This window comes from Lycium ferocissimum, chromosome 2, assembly GCF_029784015.1.
Source record: "Lycium ferocissimum isolate CSIRO_LF1 chromosome 2, AGI_CSIRO_Lferr_CH_V1, whole genome shotgun sequence".
Classification (NCBI taxonomy): domain Eukaryota; kingdom Viridiplantae; phylum Streptophyta; class Magnoliopsida; order Solanales; family Solanaceae; genus Lycium; species Lycium ferocissimum.
In genome coordinates, this window is record NC_081343.1 from 47,481,864 (window position 1) to 47,498,703 (window position 16,840).

General features: G+C 33.7%; 3 protein-coding genes across 3 annotated transcripts; all 3 read right to left on the bottom strand.

The window, feature by feature from the left end:
- Positions 1–1,067: 1,067 nt before the first annotated feature.
- LOC132041134 (cathepsin B-like protease 3) lies at positions 1,068–5,247 on the bottom strand. The gene is made up of 11 exons (XM_059431943.1): positions 5,092–5,247; positions 4,328–4,381; positions 4,156–4,236; positions 3,883–4,039; positions 3,772–3,776; positions 3,606–3,680; positions 3,398–3,523; positions 3,047–3,265; positions 1,953–2,066; positions 1,817–1,852; positions 1,068–1,480 (listed from the first exon to the last, which is right to left on the bottom strand). Exons 1-11 carry the CDS (start codon positions 5,158–5,160, stop codon positions 1,346–1,348), a joined length of 1,071 nt encoding a protein of 356 aa, XP_059287926.1. The 5' UTR covers positions 5,161–5,247; the 3' UTR covers positions 1,068–1,345.
- Positions 5,248–6,364: 1,117 nt separating this feature from the next.
- Positions 6,365–9,093, bottom strand: LOC132041131 (cathepsin B-like protease 2). Its single transcript, XM_059431929.1, has 10 exons — positions 8,946–9,093; positions 8,782–8,841; positions 8,595–8,675; positions 8,184–8,340; positions 7,994–8,073; positions 7,713–7,838; positions 7,386–7,604; positions 7,116–7,229; positions 6,974–7,009; positions 6,365–6,672 (listed from the first exon to the last, which is right to left on the bottom strand). The coding sequence occupies exons 1-10, from the start codon at positions 9,012–9,014 to the stop codon at positions 6,544–6,546; spliced, it is 1,071 nt and encodes a 356-aa protein (XP_059287912.1). The 5' UTR covers positions 9,015–9,093; the 3' UTR covers positions 6,365–6,543.
- A 3,389-nt stretch (positions 9,094–12,482) lies between these two features.
- LOC132041148 (cathepsin B-like protease 2) lies at positions 12,483–16,240 on the bottom strand. Its single transcript, XM_059431968.1, has 11 exons — positions 15,913–16,240; positions 14,885–14,938; positions 14,710–14,790; positions 14,357–14,513; positions 14,242–14,246; positions 14,091–14,165; positions 13,794–13,919; positions 13,491–13,709; positions 13,194–13,307; positions 13,064–13,099; positions 12,483–12,763 (listed from the first exon to the last, which is right to left on the bottom strand). The coding sequence occupies exons 1-11, from the start codon at positions 15,979–15,981 to the stop codon at positions 12,635–12,637; spliced, it is 1,065 nt and encodes a 354-aa protein (XP_059287951.1). The 5' UTR covers positions 15,982–16,240; the 3' UTR covers positions 12,483–12,634.
- Positions 16,241–16,840: the final 600 nt, after the last annotated feature.

Sequence of the window (16,840 nt, forward strand, 5' to 3'; positions counted from 1 at the left end):
CAAAACTAAAGGTAAATTTTCTAGAATGCACAATACTCATTTCAGTACCCTTTTTTTTTCATTTTATTATGTTAGCTTGAGTTTTTATTGTTAATATTATGTTATATGGTTCTATAATATTATGTAAGCTTTTCCTTAATCAAGGTCTCGAGTTCGAGCCCCTTGGATACGGAGCTACCATTATCAGGGAGTGCTTTGCCCCAATGTGGAACTATCCGGCACGAATCCGGATTAGTCGGAGTACGTCGGGGATACTGGACACTGGATGGGAAACCAAAAAAAAAAAGTAAGTTTTTCCTCTTTTTTGAGATTTTGTGAAACAAAACTAAGTTTAGTGCACAAATAATCATTTTGCCCGTCATTTTGATTAAATTCACTTTCTTTCATATATCCTAGTATCATTCATTCATCTTCTTCAAATAAGCTAATTATATTGACAAAGACAAAAAATTCCAATTAGACATATACAAGTTAAAAAATTTGATAATTAGAGCTAAATATCTAAGATGGGAACAGAAGGGCGGAAATAAAAGTAGCTCCACGAGAAGTATGGAGTATTTCACGAGAGGATGGGTAGCATAAAACAAGAGTAGAATCTGCATTAAAATAACAAAAGATTGTGTACATTTAAGTGCAATTTAATCTATTTATTATGCTATAATATAGTTTTGTAACGTAAACAGTAAAAAAGGGACCTTTATATAATATGTTTAAACTGTGACGAGTCAACAAAGAAGAATAAGATAGATGAATGGCATCAATAGGTGATGCGTATGCCTTTCTTTAATGAATACAGTACTTTTACTGCCAATAGTTCTAAGATCTCAAAATTCTATTTAAATGTAAATAACATCTAAGCTCTTATATATCTTTGTGAATTTTTCAAGTAAACTGAAAGATAATTCAAACATGATTCCATGTAAGATAGGAGTAACAAAAAGTTTTTATTTGCTTTAAAGACAATACTAAGATGTCACAATTCAAATCGCAATGTCAAAGAGATTTTCAAATTTCTATACATATCACAAGGATAATAATTAACTTCAGATAGCAATATCAAGCGCAAGTTTGATCACAACAGCAACAAGAAGGTACAATCCATTAAGAAAGTTTAGTACAATACATAATAATGTTACAACATTGCCAAGCTTGACAGAGTACTTCTGAAGAAATACATAACAGATACAGAAAACAGTTCCATTGATAATTAAGATTGTGGAACAATTGCAGATTACAGATGCTGCAGACAAATTAGGAGGGGAAGAATATGAAGCTTAAAATGTTATTATTCCCCAAGTCTTCAGAAACTTGAATCCTATTTAGTGTTTAGTTGAAGAATTAGCATTCACATTGAGGCGTCGAGGAAAGCATCAGAGACATCAAGTTCCACGTTCAGGTTTCTGGCTGAAGGCAATCCCCCAACCACTTCTTCTTCAATGCCACACTCGTTTGTTCCTCTTCTGATTTTAAAGTAGCCATCCTGCAATGAAGACAAATATACATTTTGAGAAGAACCTTATAAAGATGTACGCGCTGCTCAATTAACACATCTTCAAGAAGTAGCAATTCACCGCCCCCCAATCCAAACCAAAAACCCCAATAGGAGGAGCTCCAAATCCCCAAAGAAAGAAGCAGTTACTCAAGAATGCACATCTACAAAGTATTAGGAACATGTCGTGAACATTATGAGTGAAGTGTGTAAAATCAGATTTAGAAAGGGAAAAAAAGCTACGGTCTATCAAATTTTAGTCATTTTGCCGGATGAAGGAATTCTTCTCACTCAAGTGAAAGAAAAAGGATTAGATTGAAGACATACATCACCCCAGCCTCTGTTCCATTGATTGGCAAGAAGCTGCAAAGCCAAAAAAAAAAAAAAAAAATAAGATGATCAAGTTTAGAAAGGACAATGATTTTGAAGATCTTAATGGCACAATTTGAAGATGTAAACAAACCCAATAGTCCTCTCCATCCTCAGAGGTTCCCCATCCGATGAGCTTAACAGCATGGCCTCCCATTACATCACCAGTTACGTGCTTGTAAACTCCAGATTTGTAGTGAGCGAAATCCTGTGCTTGAGAAACAGTTTGTCATTCAGTACAGGAAGGACAAGGTAAAAATAGGAGTTAATAACAGATAGAGTAAAGAAAATAATCCAAGTCAGCGAATTGTAATTTCACCAGAATACACTAAGGACACCATGCTGAGGCAAATGAAAGAAATGCACCTATTGACAAACAGTACATTTATGCACAAATATCCCAGACTAGGATATTAGCACATTTACAATGACCTGTAGATATTACTCCCAGTACAATTAAACTTATCATTGGACTTCCCAACCGGTACTTCTTCATTTTCATGGACATAATTATCCTGGAACACTAAACCTCTACAGATCACTAATTGGCACAATTTTTCCACAAACATGGTTGATGGTAACACTAGAATTCAGAAAGGTAGAGTTGGTGACCAACAATTATTTTGAACTATGTCTAGCAGCTTATCAACAATTATTTGACATTGACCATAGAAAAAAAGTAGTTCCAATTAAATTTTACTATTTAATTCAGCCAAGCATTATCTAGTGTCCTCACATATACTTTGTAAGGAAATCTTGTAAAAACTTTAAGAAAAAGGTACTTCATATATTTAACTGAAGTTTCTCAAAGTATACTAGAGTTAGTCTGAAAGAAGCCTGCACAAGCTAACAATATTATAGGTATAGGGTATATTAAGAACTGCATTTTGATTCTTGTTTGAGATTGAGACATAGTTCTTGTTCGCTTAACAGGTTTATGCAACATCCAAATTTATATCATATAATATGAATTGTATCCCAAAATTCAGGATCGGAACTTTACTCTAATTCATCAATCATTCTTACCTCATAGACAGTAAAAGAGACCTCAACTGGTCCATTCTTGTAAACTTCAAGTTCTTGTTCGTTTAACAGGTTTATGCAACATCCAAATTTATATCATATGATATGAATTGTATCCCAAAATTCAGGATCGGAACTTTACTCTACTTCATCGATCATTCTTACCTCATAGACAGTAAAAGAGACCTCAACTGGTCCATTCTTGTAAACTTCTGTCATAATACTGTACGGATCGGAGCTGATAATGTATGCATTGACGCCGAAATGCTTGGACTTGGTCCAGAGTAGATTCTGTTTAACACACTTCCTCTGACACTTGGGGGTGGGATATGCAGGTTCACATCCAGGGTGGGAACATCCCTCATTATCAAAGTAAGGGTCACACTGCCAGAATATACTATATATTAGTTGGGTACAAGGATCCACTCTATCATTTTTTGATTGGTATAAGGATCCACAATATCTGAATGATGTAATTTCTCTGAAGTACAATGAGTCAAGAACAAAACCATATACCTCTTCTGTGACCACACCCTTGCGGACAAAGTATTGCCAAGCTTGTAATGGATATCCACCATCACAACCATCCCCACAGAAAAATCCACAGCATGCTAAGATATCATTTGCTGACAAAGAGATATTCTGCGACACACATTAAAATTGAACATTAGTGATACTAGATAGAATAGAACTTGCAAGTTTTTGCACCAAGAAATGAATTTACCAATCCATAATGAATACAGAAACGATCAGACAGTGACTCAGCAGCACCAAAGGCCCAACAAGAACCACAGTGTCCCTGAAATACAAACAATCAGATTATTAGAGTAACTGGAAAGAGCAATTAGCAAATTTAGGGGGAAAAACAAATAAGTGAAACTACAAGTCACCTGATCTGCGACGCGAGATAGTACCAGCGCGTGACATCAAAACATAGAAATCATCAGTACCCCTATGTAGAATTATAGCATTAAGCCAAGCACGAAAGTGAAGAAACTAACCAAGAATTCTCCCAATAGTGCTACAGTTAGGCCAAGCCACTCGTGCATCAAACTCTTGTGGTAACTTCGAAAGTTTTGGATGACTTAAAACAGGAATGCCCTTTAAATCTCCCTTTCTTGTGGGCTTAACTCCAAGAAGACGCTTAAATTGGGAAACCTGTGAATGAAGGGCGCACGTACTCATGAAATGAGTGGTGATGGATAGAGCATTGCACAAAAGAAAGTGCAACTAAGTTTGTCCTAACAAAATATGCAGCTTTACAGAAATCTCACCGTTAGATTCGAGAATCGAGGGTTAAAGGCAGCTTTCCATCCAGCTTTTTCATTTTCATTAACTTGTTTAACAATTGAGTCCTGTATGACCATTCAAAAAGAGTCCATCACCTTTTAGTTAGATCAGAGTACAACGACAGTAATATCTTCCCCATCATGAAGGAAATTGTACCTGAAGGATTGCAGATTCAGCTTTGGCTTGGGATATTGGATTTTCTGCAACAACCTGCTTGCCGTTCAAAAAAAATATGATCATTATAACAAAGGTGCTCAACGATGGACTACACGAGGAATAACTAATCCTATGTACAGGCTTCAGTAAATATGGTACTTTAACCAACCAAGACTATGCTTTCACATTAAAACATCCACCAGCGAAACATCCACCAGCGAACTGTCAAACTTCTTAATACTCCTAAATTAAATCCATAACATCCTAGACATTGACGATATAACCCTCGGGCCTAACTCAAACCCAAAAGTCAGCTCATTAGAGGAGGATTCTCCAAGTCCATATAAGCAGATCACCAGTCCGCTACATGTAGAGATACATAAACATATATTCCAGACAATATCTACACACATAAGACTATCCCCCCACCCCCCACCCCACACACACACAAAGGGAAAACAAACAAACAGACCCAAGCAGACCTCCTCCTCATGTATTGCAGGCAACCTAAACTGAAGCTTCAAGAAACAATTAAAAGATTTCTCTTTTAGGAGTACATTGTTAATCAATTAACCATCATCATGATTACCAAGATTAGGCCCAAACCAAAAGCTAAAAAGAAAAGAAAAAACACAACAAGTCAACAAAAAAGACATGTGGGGCTTTTGTCTGATACAATCACTTAATCCATCTATTCATCTAAAGCCATATAAACCAAACCAATCATCCAAAAACACAAAAATATGAAGAATCAAGAAACGAACCTGTAAAATAAAAATAGAGACAGCAACCAAAAGCAGAAGTGTAGCTAAGGACATTTGATTCATCCCCATTAGTTGGAGTTCTCCAATTGTTGTTTTGGTAATGAAGGAACCCCAAAAATATATAGATACAGAAAAAGGATAAATCAATTATTGGCTCGTCTTTGTTGACGTATTGAAATAGACTATCTTTATTATTGATCTCCTTTAGGATATTTTGAATTAAAGAATTGGACAGTGAAAAAAAGCTTAACGAATATTTGTCGTGCTTAGTTAAAAGTATTTGTCATATTATTTATTCAAGATAAAATTAATTAATTTTTTTTTTCATTTTACTATTTTATTAGTTATATTAATGGGCTGATTTTGTGAGTTTTTACACTAATATTTAGCAGGTTTTATTAATAGAGTAAATATTTGTTGAGGAGACAACATGATAAAATATGTAAAAAGGATAAAATAGTCAAAATGTTATTTTTATAAATGCTTTCTTAATAGGCCTATAAACGAAAAATCGACAATGGAGATGTTGGAACGAATATTTTGTGAAATGATGGATAGGTTTAATTGGATGTTTGGGGTTCGTTAGGAGGGAGTAAATATTTCTGATTCCGATGTCTGCCAAACTGAAGGTGTCCATATTGAGGACCACGTGTGATTTTGTTATTGGATAAGGGAGTGTACTAATTATGTCATTTTCAAGATGAATTAACGAGTGAGATCTCTTATCATGTTTTTGGCTGAAATTGAAGAGGAATTCCTTCAAGTTGGGAGTCCATTTTTTATATTATATTCCTTTGAAGTGAATGACACTCTGCACTTGCTGTTTTAACATTATTGGAAGAATGGGTGGCAATTTCAATTTTTTGTTCTTTTATGAAAATAAAATATAATGTAGTGGGTCCGGTAAATGTACTGTAATGAATAAAGTTGCACGGTTCGTCCTTCAAATGGGCTGATTTTAAGTTTTGTCCTTCGAAACCGAGTTTATGTGTAACGGGGCATAAGTTCTTCAAATAAATCAATCAGGCATAATTTATAAATATTATGATATAAAAATATAAATTTATACTCATTAAAGTTATTGGTCTTGGGTGGACAAAAATTAAAGACCAGGACAAAATTGGGACACAAGTGCAAATGACCCATTTAACTTGTGTGAACAACTCGGATGGGATGGCAAGGCAATTGGCGCAGGCGTGCCCACTGTTTCAGTTAGTAGCCTAGTCCCCAAACTTTATTGTTAGCAGTAACAAATAAAATTATTCTCAAGTCATAAAGTTGAAAACCGAAATGAATAACATAAATGAAACAGGATTATTATTTATGAATGATACACATAAAATCGACGAGATAAATTATTATGCAAGTACATATATAAGTTTTTCTCGTCCCCAGTAGTATCATATTATTTATGTAGTGTCCTGTTGAAGAAATACTAGTACTCGTAGCATTTCATATTGAGGCATCAAGGAAAGCATCATCAAGTTCCACTTTCAGATTTCTTGGTGAAGGCAACCCTGCCACCACATTTTGTTCAATGCCACACTCATTTGTTCCTCTTCTGATCTTGAAGAATCCGTCCTGTCATGTCATCATGGAGAGATATACATTATATTCATCATTTGGAGAAGAAGCTTTATACAAATAGAATTTAACTTCACAATGTGTGACTTGTTTAAGCAATCAGATTAAGGTGACATATGACAACATTCTATAATTATTTTAATTTAGTATAAATGCAGTAATAACCCGGTTAAAAAACGTCGATTGATTTTGCAAAACATTATTTACACTGTCAGTATAGTTAGCGCATCTACTACAACAAGTTCGCATGTCCATGTTCAAGGAATATGAAAGCAAAGGGAGAAAATAGAGGACATACATCACCCCATTCTGTGTTCCAAGAATTAGCAATGAGCTGCAAGAAGACATAAAGAATTAAGGTGATTAAATTTTGACAAAGTGATATGATTCTTTTAAATACAAGATAGAAAACCACAGCTTGAACATATACATCAACATACCCAATAGTTCTGTCCTTGCTCACTAGTTCCCCATCCAATAACCTTAACAGCATGGCCTGCCAAACGTTTCCCTGTTACATGCTTGTAAACTCCTGACTTGTAGTGAGCAAAATCCTGTGATCAACGAAAAAGTTTTAAATCATTGAATACAGGAAAGTATTGCTAAGAAAAAACAATCAGTTCTAATCAAAGTAAACAATTAATGTTCTATTTAAAACTGTATGATGACAAAACTTAGAATATTGAAACTTTACACTTCTTGTTAATTACCTGGTACACAGTAAAAGAGACCTCAACTGGTCCATTTTTGTATATTTCCGCCATGATATTGCGGATATTACGGTTGATCCTGTATGCATTGACACCATAATGCTTTGATTTCCCCCATAACAGGTTCTTCTTGACACACTTCCTATTACACTTTGGGGTGCGATATACCGGTGAACAACCAGGGTGGGGACATCCAATACTATCAAAGTAAGGATCACACTGCCAGCATAAACTTTTAATTTGTTAGCCATTGATCAGAAAAAGCTACACTACATTACACTACTCTAGATGTAATTTCACTGAGGTGATAACAAGTCACCATTTTACCTCTTCCGTGACCACTCCCACACGTTTAAAGTATTGCCATGCTGCTAGAGGATTTCCGCCATTGCAACCTTTCCCGCATAAAAAGCCACAGCACGCTAAGAGATCATTTACAGAGAGAGAGACACTCTGCATTACACATTAAAAGTTGACATCAGTGACCATACTGTAGTGAGATTTCATAAATGTTCTGTGCTAAGATGAGGTGGTGGTTACGCGTTTGGCCCATCAGAAAGAATCAGGCTTGTGCAAGCTAGGCAGTCACAACGTTCAACAGAATTTACCTTGTTTAAATGGATACAGAAACGATCAGACAGCGCCTCAACAGCACCAAAAGCCCAACAAGAACCGCAATGTCCCTGATCTGTGATTCAAATTTGTCCCAATGATTGATGTGCAAAGATGGAAAATATTAGCATCTTCTATTATAAAATTATAACTTAAAGGACCAAGCAAGAAAGTGAAGTAACTGACCCAGAATTTTTCCAATTGTGCTGCATTGAGGCCACGCCTTTCGTGCGTCAAATTCCTTGGGTAACTTCATAAGGTTTGGATGAGTTACAACAGGAATTCCCTCCAAATCACCTTCTCTTGCAGGCAGAACTCCAAGTAGGCGCTTAAATTGGGAAACCTGTGACGACCAAATTATATGGACATAATTATAAATGCATGTTTTGGGTGTATAGCTGCAAAATTGAATTGGGAAGTATGAGACATCCCACTAAAAGAAAAAGCAAATGTACGTCATTGGTTTACAAGTTGCTTTATTTTCAAGATTACTGATCCACTTATCTTTTAGGTGACATTATAGTGTAAAAGTTCTTTTACACTGTTAGACATTTAGAAGTTAAATTCTTTAGGTACTATATGATATGATGGTCTCACCGTGAAATTCGATAGTTGAGGGTTGAATGCAGCTTCCCATCCAGCTTCGGCATTCTCATTGACAGTTTTGACGATCGAGTCCTACATTATATTATCATCCAAAAATTAAGGAATCTCATTTTTAAAACTAGACCTTAGCACAATGACAATAACATTATCTTGTTGAATCATGAAGAGAAGATCATACTTGTAGGATTAGTGCAGATTCATCAAGTTTAGCTTCAGATATTGGCTTCTCTGCAGCAACCTGCTTTCAAGAAGAACACATGCAGCAATTCTTTATATTCATCAATACCAAAAAGGGTAATCCAAATAATCAATATAAACTAAACCATCAGCTATATAACAGACCTGTAAGACAAGGATAAACAAAGCACCCAAAAGCAAAGGACTTGCTAAAGATTTGAAAGTCATGGCCATCTTAATTAGCTTCTCTTTTAGCTTTCAAATTTTGGTGTGGAAATGGAGGAATTTCAAAGGTATATATAGATAGAGGAATACAAGAATAGGAGATTAACAATCAATTTTTAAACACAACGTGATGGCTACTGGTGGTTTTTTTATAGTAAGATATTTTTGGATACTCTTTGATTAAAGAATTTGATCAAGTTAGTCAGGTAAGATATTTTTGGATACTCTTTGATTAAAGAATTTGATCAAGTTAGTCACGTTTTATATTTCCCAAAAGTCTAGTTCATATTGGAACGGTAGGTATTCTAGTTGACTATTTTATAAGCAATACTGAATTCTCTCTCTCTCGTACCTTATGATTTATGAGTTATCACACGGCGAAAAATTTTAATAAGGAGATTTCAAGAAATAATACACTAATTTTATTTATTTATATATAGTGTATTTATGAGTTATCATAGAGCCAGAAATTTTAATAAGGAGATTTCAAGAAATAATACACTAATTTTATTTATTTATATATAGTGTACATAATTTTTATTTATTTATATATATAGGACAATTTTTCAGGGAAGAAGATTCATTTAGATCAGTTGGCCATACATAGCTCCGCCAATTTTGGTCCACATCAATTTTTAAGTCTCCATGTGAGATTGCTTGAGGAAAAAATTAGTCATAGGGATGTGAGTTACATGTGCACAACAGTTAATGTTGCCCTTAATCGAAGTTAATGTCTCTTAGCTTCCGTTAATCATTGGATTAAAATGAATATTTAATTTAATTGAAAGCCAAACGTGCTTAGATAAATAATGGAGGAACTATAACTAGAATAAAATAATCACTCAAGGTAATAACACAACACTCGGCATCATGCACCAATCGGAGCTGTCGTATCGGGTTTTTAAGCGCGGTTTACGTTTCACCATGTGGTTTGTAGAGTTTACGAGGCCGGGGAGTTATGCTATGTGCACCTAAAAGATAGCGGCTGTGGGTTTCCTGGAATTTCAAAAATAATAATTCAAAACACTATTAGTTGTAAAAGCAAATGGATATCACGTTTTAGCTGCGGCCTGCGGGTTTCCCCGGAATTTCAAAAAAATAATTCAAAACATTATTTTTATAAAAGCAAATGGATATCACGGTAAAAATCAACATTATCTCCCAAAATTGACTTAAAAATCAAAGCCTCCCCCATTTTTTCTATGTATAATTATTAGTTCATCTTTTAATTAGTGATTCAGTACACCCATCATTAAAAAAAAAAAAAAAAAAAAAAAAAAAAAATTAAGAAGAAGATCTTGACTATTTTGAAATTGAATCTCTATATATTAAAAAAATAAAAAAATCCGTTAAGGTCATAAAATGCAGTAACAAGCAGGATAAACAATTTGAGAAAGTGAATGAAATGTAAAACTAAATGATATTTAACCCAAAACATATGTGAAAATTGGACAGATATTCTATTCTGAAAGTATAAATTATTCCAATTATATTATTCAAGTCAATCAATAACGTGAAATTCTCAGGGATAACATGTTAGCTTATTTGTAATTGTGAGATGTGACAGAAGACTTAGTATTGTACTAATATTATAGAATTCGATTAAGTCAGTTTCATCCTTCCCAAAGCCAGTTATATACAAAAATTCAAACTATTTTTTGTTAATGATTTTCTTTTTGAGAAATTCACCCACCTCTGCAAAGTAAGAGGTGTTTTCACTAAATTACCTTAATAAAATAGTGTCTATTTAATATGATTTCTCGGTTGTGCAACACTTATTTAAATTAAGGTAAATTTATAAAAAATAATCAGCATCTTCTTGATTATGTAAAAACAAATTATTTAATTTGCACTAAATATAAAAGCTAAAAGTGTCATATTAAATTATCTGGGGGAATAGCTTCAAAAATTTGTCAAATTGATAGTTTGTTTGGTCAAACTTCTAAAATCAGCATATTTTAAAAAGTAATTTTCAAAAAAAGTACTTTTATCGAAAAGCAATTTGGACTTTCAAAAACTTGGCGAAACAGGCTATCTCCAAAAGCGAACCATGACAAGTTGATAACTAATTTGGGATGGATATTTACATATATATATATAAAAAATAAAACATAAAACTATTACAACATCTTAAAGAACTGCAAAAACAAAATGATTGATTGATTTTTTTTTTTTTTTGGGGGGGAATCCCAAAAGGGAAAATCACTTGCCATTCTTCTTGAGTCACACCGAATAGCACTATTCTCATTTGTCTGATAGCTTGCAACAAATTGATTGATTCTTAAAAAGTCAAATGTTTAACTAAACTAGAGTGACATGAATATTTAATAAGTTGAGATTAATTACAACTTTGTGGAGTTGATGTATTTGCTTATTTTAGATTCAATATATTTAAATGATTCATTTGTTTACTCTTAATGAAAGTCTGCAAAATAATTCTTCACTTTTTTGTCATAAAGTGTGTTTATTTTAGTTTGAATCTTAAACATCCAAATCTTGACCATTAAATACGTCTATTTTTTTTTCTGCAAGCACTTAATGAGTTCAAATAGATTTGAGTTAGTAAGATCTATAAAAAGACTTTATATTATTTAGATGTTATTCATTCAAAAAATTTCGCAGAGAAAAAACATTTCACCACTACTTGATCCATCTTCATTGCTATCCACCATTGTAATTGCCACTACCTAACATCAGCACCACTACCATCATTTTCTATCACCGGTTAGCACCCAGAACCACCATCTTTGCCATCACCATCACCAACCACCATATACATTTAGTTGTTTTATAATATGTTGATGTGGTACTAGATTAGTTAATATTGAGAAATAAACAGTTTTAATTATGAAATATTCAAGTTTAAATATTCATATGTACATTAAGACATCATAATCTTAATATTCAAATATCTATTTAGATTCATACTGCATATTTTTCTAATAAACGGGTCCAGGAGTCTTTTGAGTTGTGTAGGAGATTTGAGTATCCGTAAAAATGTAAAACAACTTCTAGTTTTAGATGTCTATATTATGTAATGTTGGATTGATATGAAAGTACACCGAGTGATATGAATGCACGCATTCATACAATCAACCACAACTAGCTTGAAATTGTCTATTAAAAAATCTTTTGTATAAAAATTTCAAATATGCACCTTTCGAAACTCGAAACTCCTAAACGAGAAATAATCTGAAATACTTGAGAAGGTAGAGAATATTTCACATTTTGTACACATAAGAAGCGTTTATTCTTTTTTAAAAATATTGTAAAATTAGTAGAAATTACCATTTGTATAATTTATGTTTTTTCTAACCTTGCGCCAAAGTTGTTATAGAAAATTGTGTAACTTGTGTGAACAACTCGGATGGGATGGCATGGCAATTGGCAGCCATGCTCACTGTTTCAGCTCGTAGCCTAGTCCCCAACCTTAGTTATTAGTAACAAATAAAATTATCCTTAAGTCATAAAATTGAAAACTGAAAAGTGACTATTGCAACAAGTATTAATTATGAATTATTATACAGATTAAATCGACGAGATAAATATGCAAGTTCATAAGTTTTTCTCGTCCCGGCATCATATATTATTGCTAGTATTATGTAGTGTCTAGTAGAAGAAATATCATTTTACATTGAGGCATCAAGGAAAGCATCATCAAGTTCCACATTCAAATTTCTTGCTGAAGGCAATCCTGCCACCACATTATGTTCAATGCCACATTCATTTGTTCCCCTTCTAATCTTGAAGTAACCATCCTGTCATCATGGAAAGATATACATTCACATTTAGAGAAGAAGCTTATAAAAATAGAATTCAATTTATGTGCACGGATAATGTACAATTTGTTTAAGCAATCAGGTTAAATTGACATACAACAACATATAACTGTCTATAGTAATTTTTAACTATCAGTATTACCTATATACGATGTCAGTATATATAAGTTAAATTCGTACAGATATAGGTCAGTTTAAGTCTTCAACAAGAAGTTAGGATGTCAATGGTTAAGGACTTTTTGTTCATATAAATGGTGAGAGAGAAAATCAAGGACATACATCACCCCAGCCTCTATTCCAAGAATTAGCAATGAGCTGCAAGAAGAAATAAAAAGGTGATCAAATTCTGTCAAAATGATATGATTTTAAATAGAAAATAAAAGACCATAAATTGAACATAGCGACATACCCAATAGTCCTCTCCTTGCTCACTAGTTCCCCATCCGATAAGCTTAACAGCATGGCCTCCCATACTTTGCCCAGTTACATGCTTGTAAACTCCTGCCTTATAGTGAGCAAAATCCTGTGATCGACAAAAAGGGTTTTAAGTCATCTAGCACCAGAAAGCGTTGCTAATAAAAAGAGACAATAACAGCTATTTGCAAACTGTTATTAAGGTTACCAGCTCAGACAATGTCTTGTATGAAAACTGTTCTCACATAATTAACAAATACTAGAACTTTACACTCTTCCTTCTCCTTGTTACCTGGTATACAGTAAAAGAGACCTCGACCGGTCCATTCTTGTATATTTCTGCCATGATACTTTGAGGATCATGGCTGACCCTGTATGCATTGACACTATAATGTTTTGATTTCCTCCATAGTAGATTGTCCTTGACACACTTCCTATGACACTTTGGGGTGGGATATGCAGGTTCACAACCAGGGTGGGAACATCCCTCATTATCAAAGTAAGGATCACACTGCCAGAATAAACTTAATTTGTTAGCGATTGATCATAAAGAGCCACATTACTCTAGATGTTTTTACAATAAGTCATCATTTACCTCTTCTGAGACCACTCCCCTACGTTTAAAGTATCGCCATGCTGATATAGGATATCCACCATTACAACCACTCCCGCATAAGAAGCCACAGCATGCTAAGACATCATTTACAGACAGAGAGATACTCTGCATTACACATCAAAAGTTAACGTCAGTAACCATAACTACAGTAAAAATTCACAAGCGTTTTGCGCTAAGATGAGGTGGTGGTCACTTGCTAAGATATAAGTAAGTAAATAAAAGTATGTCATTTCAAACAATTTAAGTTAGGCAGTCACATGGTTCGACAGAATATACCAAGTTATAATGGATACAGAAACGATCAGATAGCGACTCAACAGCACCAAAAGCCCAACAAGAACCACAATGTCCCTGAAATATATAGGATTAGACCACTAGAGAGAACCTGGAATGTGCCATTTAGTACGTATAATGGAAAGATATTCACCTGATCTGTGATGCAAATTTGTCCCGGTGATTGACGTGCAAAGATGGAAAGCATTAGCATCACTATAATAGAATTATATCTCGAAAAGACCGAGCAAGAAAGTGAAGTAACTAACCCAGAATTCTTCCAATTGTGCTACATTGAGGCCATGCCTTTCGTGCATCAAACTCTTTTGGTAACTCCTTAAGTTTTGGATGAGTTACAACAGGAATTCCCTCCAAATCACCTTCTCTTGCAGGCTTAACTCCAAGAAGACGCTTAAATTGGGAGACCTGTGACAACCAAATATTGACATAATTATAAATGCATATTTTCGGTGTATATAAACTTGAACTATTTTCAAGGTTACTGATCCTACTTTTATAGAAAGTTATTGGTAGTTATCTTTTAGGTGGCATGATAGTGTAAAAGTTCTTTTACACTGTCCGTGTTTAGAAGCTAAATTCTTTAGCTATATGATGGTCTCACCGTGAAATTCGATAATTGAGGGTTGAATGCAGCTTTCCATCCAGCTTTGGGGTTCTCATTGACATGTTTGACGATCGAGTCCTACATTATCATTCAAAAATTGAGTCTCAGTTTAAAAATTGACCTGAGCACAATGACAATAACATCTTCTTGAATCATGAACAGAAGACCATACTTGAAGGATTGCAGATTCAACTTTAGCTTCAGATATTGGCTTCTCTGCAGCAACCTGCTTTCCATAAGAACGCAGCAATTCTATTCATCAATAGATAACTTAAAAGCTTTTAGAAAACAGAGTTGCAACTCAAGAACAAAGGTATGACGCTGTGACAAACGAAGAACTAAAGGGCTTCACTCTAATCAAGATGAGCCACTTATACAATTCATATTGTCAACATCATAATACTCAGCCTGGATTTGTTTTTTTGAAAGACATATGTAGCAAATACATCATATGCTTAAAGCACTATAACATGGAAAAATATGATGAATCATAGAAGCAGAAGTTGTGACTAGTTCACTACTCCATTTCTCTTCTTCTCCCCCCTTTCTGTATTTCTCTATGAAGCAATACTTTCTCTCATGTAGACTCATGTATATATAAAGGCAAAGAATTTATGTATATATATAATATCTTGAATCCCCTTGACTTCTTTATATGTTTATTTCGTTATACTTGATTCCCCTCAGTGAATATTTTAGCCCGCCACTGTATAGAAAGAACCATGTAAGTTAGCCAATTCATAAGTATTTCACATCAAACCATATACTGACAGGGCAGAACCAGTTATGGTTAGGTAGAACCCGGTAGCTTAGGCTCAAACCTTATATTTGTACTGGAAAAATTCAATTTAATATGTATAAATAATATATCCAGAACTCAATAAATAAAAAGAATTATGATTCAAAACCCATAACTAAAATTCCTAGCTCCGCCTATGTTAATACTGAAGCTGCAGAAACATGTCTATACTTCTCTTTTTCTATTAGGTAATCATAAAATCATTAAAATTCAAGATTTCAAGTCAACGCTGAACTAAAGCACATGAATACAAAACAACCATGTAATCATCAAAAGCTATATAAACTAAACCATCAGCTAAATCCATCTAAACAAGATCATCAATTCAATAGCCAAGAACTACCCACAAAAGATCATTATAAAAAATACTAAAGACAGGTTCAAAGAATCAAGAAACAAACCTGTAAGATAAGGATAAAGAAAGCACCCAAAAACAAAGGAGTTGTTAAAGACTTCAAAGTCATGGCCATTTTAGCTTCTTTTTGAGCTTTCCAATTGTGGTGTTGAAATGAAGGAATCTTGAAGGTATATATAGTCTACAGATAGAGAAAAAGAAGAAAAGGAGAGTAACAATCAATTTGATTGGCCCATTCTATGACATATAAAAATGATGGCCTTATCAAACAGAAGATGATGGCTACTGCCTACTGGTGGTTTTATAAGATATTTTTGGATGAATGAATTTGATCAAGTTTAGTCTGTTTCACCTTTCCCAAATCCAGTTCAAGTTGTAGCGTTAGGTATTCTAGTTAGATTATTTTACAAGCAACTAAATCCTCTCTTTTCCATAATGGCAGTGCCAAAAATATTATAATATGGAGATTAAAAATTAATACAGTAACAGTTTTTTTTTTTTTTTTTCGTATAAAACAAATTTAACAGGTTATATATACATAGTTCTTTTCATTTATGTATACAAGATAATTTTTCGGCGAAAAGGATTCATTCGGACCTTTCGCCATACATAGCTCCAATAATTTTGGTCCATAGCAATTTTGAAGTTTCATGTGAGATTGCACGCGGCCCTTACATGTGTATCAAAATTAGAATAAAATAATAACTCAAGGGTAAAGATTAAAGACATTTTTTTGTAAAAAGTAAATGGATATCATTAGTAAAAATCAACAAAGCTCCCAAAATTGACTTAGAAATTAAAGCCACCCCGATCTTTGATGGTGTGCCCCGATTTTTTTTATTTTTTATAAAGCTATTAGTTTATCTTTTAATTAGTGATTCAGTAAACCTTTCTTAAAAAAAGAATATCTTGACTATTTTGGAATTGAACTTCTATATATTAAAGAATTTTAATTTTGTTTCGTTAAGGTCATA